General features: G+C 45.1%; 1 protein-coding gene and 1 long non-coding RNA gene across 3 annotated transcripts in view; one reads left to right on the top strand and one right to left on the bottom strand.

Moving 5' to 3' along the window:
• The window catches only part of LOC136172505 (uncharacterized), a 24,125-nt gene extending 12,021 nt beyond the window's left edge, over nt 1-12,104 (bottom strand). For both annotated transcript variants that reach the window (XR_010664035.1, XR_010664034.1), the window contains exon 1: nt 10,738-12,104. This is a non-coding gene — a long non-coding RNA (uncharacterized lncRNA). The remainder of the gene's footprint in view (nt 1-10,737) is intronic.
• The window catches only part of GALC (galactosylceramidase), a 51,116-nt gene continuing 50,921 nt past the window's right edge, over nt 11,943-12,137 (top strand). Inside the window, exon 1 of the mRNA XM_065941967.1 lies at nt 11,943-12,137. Coding sequence (XP_065798039.1) covers nt 11,943-12,137 — 195 coding nt within the window.

The raw sequence follows: 12,137 nt of genomic DNA, 5'->3' as shown, positions 1-12,137 counted from the left end.
CTGAGTTCAGGTTTGCTCTGCCTGCTGCTTGAGAGGCTGATAAATTTGAGAGAGGAGACGTTGAGGCAAGGAATATGACTTTATTTGGAGAGCTGGGTGACTGAAAAGATGGATGACTAACGTCTCAAAAAAAAGTCACCTTATCTGGTACTGGTTACCAGGTTTTTTAATGGATCAGAGATAGGCAAGAGGTGAGGAAACAAACTAAAAAGACCATTTAATTCTTGCGAGTATCTCCTAGAATGGGAGATGTGTAGTTTTACTTCCTTACAGCCATCTCACAGGTGGTGTGAAATGGAATATTTCCTTCCCTATCCATAGACAAAGAATGCCACAGTCCTTCACAGGGAGGCGGGGCCAGGTTATCTCCCCGAGGCAGGCAATTATGTGTGCCTATAATAACAGAAGTGGCAAAAGATAAAGGTTAAAGTCACAGAAGCAGATCCAGTTGTTCTTGTTCAGTCACGTCCGACTCTTCGCAACCCCATGGACTGCAGCACACCATGTCTCCCTGTCCTTCACCGTCTCCCAGAGTTTGCTCAAACTCAGGTCCATGGAGGCAGTGATGCCGTCCAACCGTCTCATCCTCTGTCGTCTCCTTCTCCTCCTGCCCTTAATCTTTCCCAGCATCAGGGTCTTTCCCAATGAGTCAGCTGGCCAAAGTATTGGAGTTTCAGCTTCAGCATCAGTCCTTCCAGTGAACATTCAGGGTTGATTTCCTTTAGGACTGACTGGTTTGATCTCCTTACTGTCCAAAGGACTCTCAAGCGTCTTCTCCAGCACCAGCCTTCAAGCATCAGTTAAGCATCAGCTCTTCAGCGCTCAGCCTTCTTCATGTTCCAAGTCTCACAGTTGCACATGACTACTGGAAAAATCATAGCAGATCCAGTATGAAGTCAGAACTAACCCCACACCACCAGGGAAGCCAAATATCTCTTTGGAATAGCTAACATGTATTTCTTGATGTCTGTAAGTTACAGAAATAAGTTTTAATGCATTTGCTATGCTCATTTATTGAAGTAATCAAATTTAGGAAGATGAACTCCAAGTAGTTTCCTCAAGTACTGTGGAATGTGCAGAATGATTAGCTTAATTTTTTAAGTCAGGATAATAAATGTAAGTCCTTGTGGAATTATCTGTTCTGTCCAGTTTGCTTATGCTAGGGATAACCAGATAATCTTTCAACATTTAGGATTCAAAAGCTGTTTGATGAATTCAGGTTTAACCAAGACATGCACTAATATTCACAGAGCTTCAATCCAAAGGATAGTCCAGAGAAGGAGGAGAGATGATCGGCAAAAAATTGAGCCAACTGGGGCAAAGGGGCTAGGGACAGACAGCAGGGAGAATGGGAGGCCAGGGTAATTGTTATGGGTTCTGCGGCATCAGGACTGGTGAAGGCAGGTTCTGTTACCCAAACTTGTGAGTCATACCAGAATCCAAAGAATGAACAGAGCAGAGATTATAGTGAAAATCCAAGAGTGACAGGAATACCTGCCATTTTGTAGAAAATAATGCTAGAACCTTTATTTCCCTTGGTGCTTTTTTTTAGAGGATGTTAAAATATCTTTGTAGATGTGATGTAATTGGGTAAATCCTTTCTATTGTTTTAATACCCCTTTTTATAAATAAGCCTTCAAAATATTAGTTACTGCAACATTTAAGACTATATCATATGAGTGGTTTGCTGAAGTGCATCATGGGCAAATGCGATTTTAAATATGTTCACAACATGCAGATGGCCAGCAAACACATGAAAAGATGCTCAGCATCACTTATCATTAGAGAAATGCAGGTCAAAACTACAACAAGAGATCACCTCATACAGGTCAGACGGGCCATCATTAAATCTACAAACAATAAATGCTGGAGAGGGTGTGGAGAGAAGGGAACCTTCCTACGCTGTTGTTTGCAATGTAAACCGATATAGGCATTATGGAGAACAGTATGGAGTTTCCTTAAAAAACTGAAAATAGAACTACCATATGACCCAGCAATCCCACTCCTGGGCAAGTATCCAGAGAAAACCATCATTCAAAAAGATACATGCACTCCAAGATTCATTGCAGCGCTATTTATAATAGCCAGGACATAGAGGCAACCTAAATGTCCCCCAACAGAAGAACGGGTAAAGAGGATTTGGTACAGAGATCTGTACATACATACATACAATTCCACATACATGGAATATTATTCAACCATAAAAAGGGATGAAACTGTGCAATTTGCAGATATGTAAATAGGTCTAGAGACTGTCATACAGAGTGAAGTCAGAGAAAAGCAAATATTGTATAATATCGCTTATATGAGGAATCTAGAAAATGATGCAGATGGACTTGTCTGCAAAGCAGCAACAGAGACACAGACATGGGGAACAGACACATGGATGTGGGGAGTGGATGGGGTGGGGTGGATTCTGGGGGACTGGACCTGACAGCATGCACTGCTGCTAAGTCGCTCAGTCGTGTCCGACTCTCAGCGACCCTATGGACTGCAGCCCCCCAGGCTCCTCCGTCCATGGGATTGTCCAGGCGAGAGCACTGGAGTGGGGTGCCATTGCCTTCTCCAAGACACACACACACTCCTGTGTCTAAAATAGATGACTCACGAGTACCCACTGTACCGCACGGGGAACTCTGCTCAGCGTTCTGCGGTGACCTGAATGGGGAGGAAATCCACACGGGAGTGGATCTGTTTGTACTCAGGGATTGCCTGGCGGCTCAGATGGTAAGGAGTCTGTCTGCAAGGCAGGAGACCTGGGCTTGATCCCTGGGTTGGAAAGACCCCCTGGAGAAGGAAATGGCGACCCACTCCAGGATTCTTGCCTGGAGAATCCCATGGACGGAGGAGCCTGGTGGACTGAGTCCATGGGGTCGCAAAGAGTGTGACATGGCTGAGTGTGTGCACGCAGACACACACACACACAGCTGATTCACTTTGCTTACAGCAGAAGCTACCACAACATTGTAAAGCAACTCTTCGCCAATAAAATTAATTTAAAGAATGAATAGAATACATGCAGATTCTTTGACACTCCTCCTCTCAAGAGGGGGAGCCTGATTTCCCTCCCTGGAGTGTGGGCTAGACTTTGTGACTCACTCCTAGCAAATAAAGCAGAAGTGATGCTGTTTTGTTCTGGAGATGAGGTCAGAATAATCCCGTGAATTCCCCCTCAGGCCCTCTCACTTTCTCTTTTTGCTCACTTGGTCTGAGGGAAGTTAGCCTGTGTCATGAGAACAGGCCCACGTGGCAGGGACCCGAGTGAGCCAACACCATTGAATACTCACCTTGGAAGTGAATCTCCAAGCCTCCAGATGATGACAGCTCCTGCTAACATCTCTACTGCAGCCTCACAAGGATCCTGAGCTAGAAACACCCAGCCAAGGTGATCCTGAACTCCCCACCCACAGAGACTGAGATGGACTGAATATTTATTACCTTCCCTCATAGCTCAGTCAGTAAAGAGTCTGCCTGGAATGCAGGAGACCCAGGTTCGATCCCTGGCTTGGGAAGATCCCCTGGAGAAGGAAATGGCAACCCACTCCAATATTCTTGCCTGGAGAATCCCATGGACAGAGGAGCCTGGCGGGCTACAGTCTGTGGGGTCACAAACAGTCAGACACGACTTAGCGACTAAACCACTACGACTGCTAAATATTTATTGTCGCTTTCAACTGCAGAACATTGGATAATTTGTGACACAGGAACAGATAACAAATTCAGTGTATGTATTGTTCAGTTGATGTGAATGTCACAATGTGGATTCTAGGTGCCAGTAGTCTGAAGTCAAACTAAATTGTAAACCCAGGATTAATTCAGGCAAGTGTCAATCTTCAAGAATGTTTCCCTTTTTATAACTAAAATATTCTGTTAACTCTCTGGGTTTATGGCATGTGCTTAACTCAGTTTTAAGCAAATGTTTCTAATAATCATGGTAACTCATTGCTGATTAAAAAACTCTTGTCTGGGAAAAAAAGAAATTTTAATCTGATGGTTTGGACATGCAAGCAGTAGAGAGAGAGATAGGAGGTGTGTTTGCTTAGGCTGCCGTAATAAAAGAGCACAGATTGGGAGGCTTCATGGTAGAACTTTGCTCATAGTTCTAGAGGCTGGAACCCAAGATCAGGGTGTCTACCATTTGATTTCTGGGAGGAACTCTTCCTGCCTTGCATAGCAGTCTTCTCACCGTATATCCTCACCTGGGGGGTGGGTGGTGGGGTAGAAGGAAGAGACAGGGTGGGCGGGAGAGAGGAAGAGAGAGTGAGGGAGGAAGAAGACTGTCTCTTTCTATAAGGACCCTACTCTTTTACTGTATCAGGGTTCCCCCCTTATGATCTCACTTCACCTTAATCATCCCCTTAGAGTTTCTATCTCCACATCCAGTCACCATGGAGGTTAAGGCTTCAACATATTAACTTTAGAGGGGATCAGTTCAGCCCATAGTATTAGGCAGGATTCAAGATCTGAGATGGCCATGGGAGAGCATGTTCTTATCCAAATATCTGCTGACATTGGAGAGATGGGCAGTGAGTAGGGGGAAGGAACCCAGAGAGCATTCACGCTTCCTTGGGGCCAGAATGCAGGAGGAGGAGGAGGAGATCTTTTATCCAAAACTGTTGGAGTTTAGATTAATTAAAGAAAGTGGGAAGCCAGGGCTGTTGAAGTAGCCTATGAATCGGGGCAGAGAGCCAGAAACAGTACTGATGGTCAGATTATGGAGCCAGAAATCTGAAATCCAGGGAGCAAGATCAGAGCAGTGGAGGCAAAGCAAATACTGACAGGGGACTCTTGCAGACACATGGTGGGGTTACGTTTGGGGTGTGTGTGTGTGTGTGTGTGTGTGTGTGTGTGTGGCCACTGCCATTTCTGTTTCTGCTTGCAGAACGCTTCTGACATAACACATATGGGGCTTCCTTTCTATCAACAAAGAATCCTCCAGTACTCCACACACTAGCTAGATGTTCTTCAGCTTAGTAATTCTGACACTAATTACCTGGAATATAGCAGCAGATTCCACAAGGAAAGAGCTCAGCTGCACCAGATGGATTCCACTTCAGATGCCAGCCACAAGACTTGGGTCTCCACTACTTTGGACCAACTGGCTGTAATTTGGGAGCTCTCTGACCCCTTCCTCAGGGTCAGTAATTTGCCAATAGCTCTTAGAATTCAGGAAGGAGTATTACTGACATGTACTAGCTTTTTATAACTGAACCACTTGGAGAAGGAAATGACAAATCACTCCAGTATTTTTGCCTGGGAAATCCCATGGATAGAGGATCCTGGCGGGATACAGTCCATGGACTCACAAAAGAGTCAGGTGTGACTTAGTGACTAAACCAACATCACCACAACTTAACCACTTAACAGCTATTATTATGGGCTGAATTGTGTCTGCCTAAACTGTGTATCCTGAAGCCCTAACCCCAGCACCCAGAATGTGACTGCATTTGGAGACAGGGCCTTTATAGAGGCAATGGAGTAAAGATGAAACTCTTAACATGGGCCCCATCCAATCTGACTGGTGTCCTTGTAAGAAGAAGAAATTTGGGCACACACAGAGACACCAGGGAAGCACACGCTCAGAGGAAAGGCCGTGTGAGGATGCAAAGCGATGGTGGCCACCTGCATGCCAGAGAGAGAGATCTCAGAAGAAACCGAGATTTCCTACCTCTTGCTGTTGAACTTCAGCACTCTGAGAAAACAAGTTTCTATTGTTTAAACCACGGTTTTGCTGCATTTGTTATGGCAGCCCCAGCAGAGTTGGTACTGTTCAAATTCATTTTTAGCAGGCAGAGGTAGACGTTTTCTGGGTGTGTAGAGCCGGCATACCTTGTATCTGCTCAGTCCAATACTGGGGCCACTGATCAAGTGTGGCTGTTGTGCACTTGAGATGGGGCTAATTTGAACTGAGACGCGCTATCTGTATAAAACGACTTGCCTGCTGGCTCAGTGATAAAGAATCCACCTGCCAATGCAGGAGACACAGGAGACGTGGGTTTGATCCCTGGGTCAGGAAGATCCCCTGGAGAAGGAAATGGCAACCCACTCCAGTATTCTTGCCTAGGAAATCTCATGGACAGAGGAGCCTGGCATGTTACAGTCCGTGGGGTTGCAGAAGAGTCAAAAGTGACTGAACAACAATCTATAAATTACAAGTCTAGATTTTTGAAAACTTCATGAAAAAAACCCCCAAAATGTTTTACTAATATATTTTTATATTGACTACATTTTTATCAACAATACTTTGGATTTTTGTTTTTAGTTGCTGTCCAACTCTTTTGTGACCCCATGAATATTGAGCTATTGTCAAAATTAATCTCATATACTTTTTTGGGTCAACTTTAATGTGGCTACTAGAAAATTTCAAATTATATACATGTTTGCTTTCTATTTATTGGAAAGAATTGTACTAGATGTTTAAAAAAAATCTTCTGAGCCATGGGTACTGTTATTTTTTCATGCCTAAGACTTGAAGTTAGGTGGATTCTAGAATTCTTACCCTGGCAGGAGTGCAGAATAAGGTACTGACAATCCAAAGAGGAATAGATGTATCATGGGTGAAACAGAGGAGGACAGCAAAACTTCCTGGAGTTCCTTAATTTGAACTAATTCTCAGAGAAGATAGTGGCATCCCACTCCAGTACTCGTGCCTGGAAAATCCCATGGATGGATGCGCCTGGTGGGCTGCAGTCCATGGGGTCGGGAAGAGTCGGACACGACTGAGAGACTTCACTTTCACTTTTCACTTTCATGCACTGGAGAAGGAAATGGCAACCCACTCCAGTGTTCTCGCCTGGAGAATCCCAGGGACGGGGGAGCCTGGTGGGCTGCCCTCTATGGGGTCAAATAGAGTCGGACACGACTGAAGCGACTTAGCAGCAGCAGCAGCATGTGTTAATGGGGGAATCCCAGGTGGGCTATTGGTGAAGAACCTGCCTGCCAATGCAAGAGACCTAAGAGACACAGGTTTGATCCCTGGGTCAGGAAGATCCGCTGGAGGAGGGCATGGCAACCTACTCCAGTATTCTTGCCTGGAGAATCCCATGGACAGAGGAGCCTAATGGGCTATGGTCCACATGGTTGCAAAGAGTCGTATATAACTCAAGTAACTTAGCACACACACGTGCATTAACAATTACCAACAAAAGAACTACACGGGGTGAAGGCAGTGTTTAAAGTGGGGGAATGCAGATATAGAGGCTGAGAATTCTTTGTGATGATCATTTCCAGTCTCATTATAACCTGGTGTATCAGTCAGGGTTCTCTGCTGCGGGCAACAGCACTATCTTTGGCTAACCCTGAGCAAACGACGACTTAGAGAGAAACTGAGATATGGCACAGAATTGCTGCTGAGGCTGCAGAATCAGCGCTGTGAAATGGGCTCCTGGCAAATGACCAGAAGGGCAGCGCACGCCATCCTGCCCAGCCCTTAGGATGGGGCTCCTCCCCCTACTGCCCAGGGACTTCCGGTCCCTCTGGGGCACCGCTCGCACTGGCTTCTCTGGACTCTGCTCCGGGCTGATTTCTCAGCAGCCTGTACACTTAAGCACGCTTCCAAGAACAAAGTCCCAGGTTTGGGGAACTGATTGAGGGGTCCTGGCCACTGGGGCTCCAGAGCTCACGTGCTCTGGAGGGTGAGGAGAGGGACAGAGGGGCGCCTTAGCTCCTGAAGGAGGTGGGATCTGCCTCCCACAGCTCCCAAGACTGACATGATGGGGGATCAGTCACACACAGGAAGGCACGGATTTGGATGACCGTAGACAACAAAATTCAAACCAGTACAAAGACAGGGAGAATCCTTTCCCTTACGACTGTCTTTGTTCTGTGGAGAGCAGTAAACTCAAGCGTCATGTTCTAGTTAAATCTGTATTCCATTGATGTTACTGTTCACATAATAAGCCCTTCAATAGCTTGTAGGATATGTTGATCATTCTTCTAAGTGTTATATAAATATTAATTCAGCTGAATTTCATATTAACAGTTCTACCATCATCTCTATTTATGGATGGTTAAACTGAAGCCTGAAGAAGTAAAGAAACCTGGCCGAAATCACACATTTAGCAGGTGGAAGGAGAGATTTGAAGCTATGCAGTCTGGCTCCAGGGCTGATCGTATAACTACTCTACCACATTGCTTCTTATTCTAGCAGTTTTTATCTGTAGTTATACTTAAGAAAACGTTTAGCAAACAATACATAATTTATTCCATTATGTGGATTCTGTCCATTGAATTATCTTTACTGTCTGTATAAAGCCCTGAGTTAACTGAGAGAAGTCATGGAACAGTGAGTGATGTAATTAACAACTGAAATCAAACAACTTTTGTAAAAGTTGTAAAGATCAGATAAGTGGCAGATGTTACAGGATAGTTCATGAAAAGAGAATACTTCACACTTTTGATCCTGGAGGACTTTTACTTTAAGAAATGCTCCCAACTTATCTGGAAGTAATTTTTTTTCTTATCCCCTTATATGATTATTTAGTGACTTTCCTAAAAATCAAACTTTTATTTTGTTGTGTCAAGAAATTGAGTCTTATACAGACCCCAAGTTATATAGGAATTTGTCCATATTTTCTAATAGAACTTTTATGTTTTCATTTTTTTAAAAAAATATTTAGAGCTTTGTCCATTTGGCAGTTATATTTAGATGTGGTATGAGGCATAGATCAAAAATTTGATCTTTTTCTCAATATCACGTGTTAAAAAGCCCGTCTTTCCCAGTGATTTGAGGCACCATCACACCAGTGATTTCTGTTTAAGTTCAATTGAAGTTTAATTTCAACATATATACTGAGTACCCTCCTTGGGTGGCACACTGCTGCACTTAAGTACAAAGAAGAAGAAGACTTGGCCTGTAGCCTTGCATTGCTGGCAGTCTAATTCAGATTCCTAAAAGTAAAACCATTTCTGAAAGTGAGATAGCAGACTTTATCAGCAACGTTTCATCTTTCAGACAAGATTGCGCTCACTTTCCTCAAAAGATCATCTGATTCTGATCACATTTTCACTTTAGAAAACTGAGAAATTTGCTGGGGCTGAAATGCAGTTTGACACTCAGAAACACTTTATTTAAGAGAAAAACTCCTTATTTTTAAAATTAATCTGACTTTTGAGAACCGAGAGACCCTCTTTTCTTATTGTCTGGTACATTTCAGGGATCCTGATAAAACAGGAGCGAGGGAAGCCGAACACACCGTCACTTGTCTGGTAACTGCTGTTTCCCTCGATTTCACATCTTCAATAAGTAGCAGTGCTGTGCCCAGCAGTTCAAGTCTCTTTTTCTTAGCTTGCACTTACTGCTTTTTTATTAGAAACTTTCTTGTCTAATGGTTTCCTGAGCATAAATGAGAAATTTGAAACAAGAGATGTTTTCCCTGATAAGGAATTTCTTTGGTTATGAACTAATAGGAACTAGTTGTACACATCTTCTGTTAAAGGTTCTGTTTCCTCTTGGCCAGCTATTGCACACGGCACAAATATTTATAGGGTGCCCCCCAAATACAAGGTACACCGGTGCACTACAGAATGACATATGCTGGGTTCTGGTTTCCAAGTTCCCAATTTTGCTTGTATTGTATTTTCCCTCTATTTCCACCTCGGTACTTCCCTTCTGGTTTCATTATTGTGCATGTATTTTAGGGCTTTCCCCATGGCTCGGCTGGCAAAGAACCTGCCTGCCAATGCTGGAGATGCATGTAGACTTGGATTCAATCCCTGGAGAGGGAAATTGCAACCTGCTCCAGTATTCTTGCCTGGAAACTCCCATGGACAGAGCTACAGTCCATGGGGTTGCAGTGCATATCACAGACAAAAAATCTCAGGGTTGGTAGGAAGCTTAACATTTACTTATCAACCACATCTGGCATCCACTGGTGCTCCAACCTATGTTTAAAAGTTTATTAGAACAGATGGATCAGCGTTCTGGGAAGAGAAATCCATGGAACTTGAATAGCTACACACTTGAATACAGTATAATCACATGGAATGGTGATTATAAGGAAAGTAGGTCAGATAAGTGCTGTATGGAAAAAAGAACACATAAAAGAAAAGAAGTGACAATACACAGGGAACTATATAACTTATCTTCCAAGCCAGAACATTTTTGAGGGTGAAAGGGACACTATTAATAATTGGGTTAGGACATTAGACACCAGCTGGGAGTGTTTGGTAACTTAGGGAAATGTTAAGAGTAGGCATACTGGCCACTGCGAACCTACAGCTATATCCTTAAGGGCCTGATGAGTGTGTTTATGGTACTGCTCAGATAAACTTTTCTTCTTAATATAATTGTAGTCTTGACACTTAAATTTAGGTTTGCAGTAAAGGGGGCAAAACAATCAGATTCCAAATAGAACCTTGTAGACAAAGGCTCCCTTGGCCTAAATAGCCTTTGGGCCGTCTCCCTGCCTTTTTGCGGTATCCCAGGTCTGTGCAGGCACTGATAATCAACTCCATGGCTTTGTCTAGAGAGATACTGGGCTCAGAGATATTTTCTCTGCAGTCTCTCAGTAGTACCTCCAAATTGCTTCAATGCCAAGGAAATCAGAAACCTCAGCTTAGTGTCAGATGTGACAGGAATCCCAGCACAATTCACAACTTTCATACCAATTTAGGGGTATCTGCGGGGAACCATTTCCACTGGCAGCAGAAAGTACCCTGTGCAGCTACACAGTAGGTATCAGGATGAATTACCAGTGAACACTTCCTAAGTGGGTGACACTCTCAGCTCGGACTTACTGCGTTGTCTGTTTCCTTGTCTGTAGGCCATTTAATCAACTGTCCCCCGTGCAGCTGGTCTTCTTGCTTCCTCTTACGTGACGGGGAAACTCAGGCTCAGGAAGCCAAGTGATCCACCGGAGGTGACAGCTGAATGGGGACTAAGACAGAGGCTGCGAGCCAGGTCCTCTTTCTAGTTCAGCCACCTACTGGCACATGATACAAGTTCCCGGAGACGCTTCAGTTCAGTTGCTCAGTCATGTCTGACTCTTTGTGACCCCATGGACTGCAGCACACCAGGCCTCCCTGTCCATCACCAACTCCTGGAGTCTACTCAAACTCATGTCCATTAGGTAAGTGATACCATCGAACCATCTCATCCTCTGTTGCCCCCTTCTCCTCCCGCCTTCAATCTTTCACAGCATCAGGGTCTTTTCCAATGAGTTTTTCGCATCAAGTGGCCAAAGTATCAGAGCTTTGGCATCAGTCCTTCCAATGAATATTCAGGACTGATTTCCTTTTAAGATTTACTGGTTGGATCTCCTTGCAGTCCAAGGGACTCTCAAGAGTCTTCTTCAACACCACAGTTCAAAAGCATCAATTCCTCACACTCAGCCTTCTTTATAATCCAACTCTCACATCCATACATGACCACTGGAAAAACCAGAGCCTTGACTAGACGGACCTTTGTTGACAAAGTAACCTCTCTGCTTTTCAATATGCTGTCTAGGTTGGTCATAATTTTCTTCCAAAGAGCAAATGTCTTTTAATTTCATGGCTGCAGTCACCATTTGCAGTGATTTTGGAGTCCCCCCAAATAAAGTCTGTCACTGTTTCCCCATCTATTTGGCATGAAGTGATGTGACTGGTGTCACGATCTCAGTTTTCTGAATGTTGATGCCTGGGGAGGTCCATGGTAGGCCATTCACTGCACGGCTCCCTTGGCCTTGGATACCCATCTTTTTCTTCGGCAAAATGCTCCAGTAGGTGATGCCAGAGGCGGGGCACCTAAGTGACAAACGCAGAAAACTGCAGTCAAGCCCTGACGTAGGGCCCGCTAGAAAAGGCTCGCTCCCCACCCCCACAACACGAAGGCGGCGGCGTCAGCGACCTGCAGCCCACACTCAACATGGCGGCGGCGGCACCCGCAGCCTCCTGCCCTTCTCCATCATGGCGGCGACCGGACCCGCCTCCCTGGGCGCCCGAGTCATATGACCTGTCACACAATGGCTGAGCGCCTAATTCAGGCCTCCCGGCAACGCGGGGCGAAAGCCATGACGGCCGCCGCGGGTTTGGCGGGCCAAGCCGCGGTGCCCCTGCTGCTGTGCGCGCTGCTGGCACCCAGCGGCGCGTACGTGCTCGACGACTCCGACGGGCTGGGCCGGGAGTTCGACGGCATCGGAGCGGTCAGCGGCGGCGGG

The sequence above is a fragment of the Muntiacus reevesi genome, chromosome 7, assembly GCF_963930625.1.
Source record: "Muntiacus reevesi chromosome 7, mMunRee1.1, whole genome shotgun sequence".
NCBI classification, from domain to species: Eukaryota; Metazoa; Chordata; class Mammalia; order Artiodactyla; family Cervidae; genus Muntiacus; species Muntiacus reevesi.
This window is presented reverse-complemented; position numbering and strand designations above follow the sequence as displayed.